Here is a 1,732-nt window from a genome sequence, read left to right as displayed (position 1 = left end):
CGTCCTGCAGCACAGCGGACACCGCGGCTGCATCCAGGGGCGGCTGCCTCTGAAGTCACCTCCCTGGGAAAAAGCTTTGCCTCAGCAGAGTGATAAACCTTCCTGAGAGAGCACCCGGGAGGGAAAGGAGCTTAGGGAGGGTTCCTAAAGGCATTTTCTGATGTAGGAAGGAAAAAAAAAAAAAAAAAAAAAAAAAAGAGGAAATTTGCTTGCACTACAAACGTCATTTTTAAGGATTCCTGAGCCACATTTTCTACCCAACCCATTATGCCTTCCCCATGAAGAAAAAGATCATTAAGTTACAAGTTAGACACAGACTGGGAGTGAGACTTCCCCAAGGAAGAAGCAGCAACCCAGGCTGGGGCAGGGCAGCCTGTGGTGCACTGCACATAACCTGCCTCTGCACAGCTGCTGCACTACCACCTTACAGACACCACGACAAGGTTCCTATTACTGCTCTGATAATTTTATTTCACTTGTAGACTCCCAGAACTCACTCAGCATTGTATATAGTGCTGTCACGTAACTGCCATCAAGTTATCACTGAGCTATGTTTTTCCCCACATAACACTTTGTAACAGAACTCAGTTTCTAGGTCCCCACAGCTCTAAAAATACTTTAAAAACTCTTCTGGGGTAAAATATAATTGTCTGTAATTTAAAAGTAAGCCTTGCTGTAACTAGAAGAGAAGGTGACACCTTACAGAAGCCAGGAGGAATGGTGACTGTTCAGCACCTCCAAAAGGCTTAGTTTTACTTACACATACATACTTCTATGTCCTAGCATTCAAAGTCCCTTGAACATACACCCGTAAAGAAAGCCCTACACATAGATGAAGCTCTGTCCTTCAGAATCTGGGGTTAAAAATCCTTATATATTGAAAAATCATGAATCACTGCCTTCAAATACCTGCTTCTCTTAAGCACAAATCTGTGAGTCACGACAGGGCATTGATAGCTCAGCATCCAATCTATAGGAAGCACCCAGAAGAGCCCATGCCCTTCACCTCCTGTGATCATCCACTCCTGCAGCAAAACAGTGAGGTCCAAGGCACAACACAGGGGAGCTGAGAAAGCTTTCACTGTAAATACTGAATGTACTGTTCCCTCTAGCATTAAGGGGAAAAAATATCTTAAGGGAAGAGTGTAACTGGAAAACAAATCTAGGAGCTTAATAAAATTATGTATCTCCTACATAAACAGGCTTAGCTAAGAAATGTTTGTGCACAAGGTACATAAACCAGCAGCAGTGCCAGGACTGCACTCAGAACTTTGCCCCACAGATACTAACCTGTGTAGAAAAATGTCAGAGGTCATTCAATGCCACTGACCATTGTTCAGCCCTCTCAAACCAACAGAAGACAACTAGCATAGTAAGTATCATTGATGTATTTCACTGCAGGTAGTGGTTGAACATTGAAGAACAAGCGTTAACATCTACCACATTAAAGACTAGAGAAGATGCCATCCCCAGCAGAGCTGACACAGGAGGAACGTAGCAATGTTCAGATTTCATAGTGTGTCACCACTGGTGGCTCTTTACTGGGGTCTCCTCCTCTCTCCAAATACAGGTCATTGAAGGGATATTGCTTCGGTCCCTACAAGGAGAGATAAAGAGTGGCAAATTCACCATGTTCACCAAGCAAACTAAGGGGAACAGGGAAAATGTCTCATCCCACCCAAATCAAGGCTTGTAATTTACAACTGAAATGTCTATTTCTTAAGTGCTTCAG

General features: G+C 43.6%; 1 protein-coding gene across 1 annotated transcript in view; it reads right to left on the bottom strand.

The window, feature by feature from the left end:
- Window positions 1-1,373: 1,373 nt before the first annotated feature.
- NDUFB8 (NADH dehydrogenase (ubiquinone) 1 beta subcomplex, 8, 19kDa) overlaps window positions 1,374-1,732 on the bottom strand; it is a 25,799-nt gene continuing 25,440 nt past the window's right edge. The window contains exon 5 of the mRNA XM_010000825.1: window positions 1,374-1,597. Within this exon, the coding sequence (XP_009999127.1) occupies window positions 1,505-1,597 (93 nt within the window). The 3' untranslated portion in view covers window positions 1,374-1,504. The remainder of the gene's footprint in view (window positions 1,598-1,732) is intronic.

The sequence above is a fragment of the Chaetura pelagica genome, unplaced genomic scaffold (genome assembly GCF_000747805.2).
Source record: "Chaetura pelagica isolate M959 unplaced genomic scaffold, ChaPel_1.0 scaffold166, whole genome shotgun sequence".
NCBI classification, from domain to species: Eukaryota; Metazoa; Chordata; class Aves; order Apodiformes; family Apodidae; genus Chaetura; species Chaetura pelagica.
This window is presented reverse-complemented; position numbering and strand designations above follow the sequence as displayed.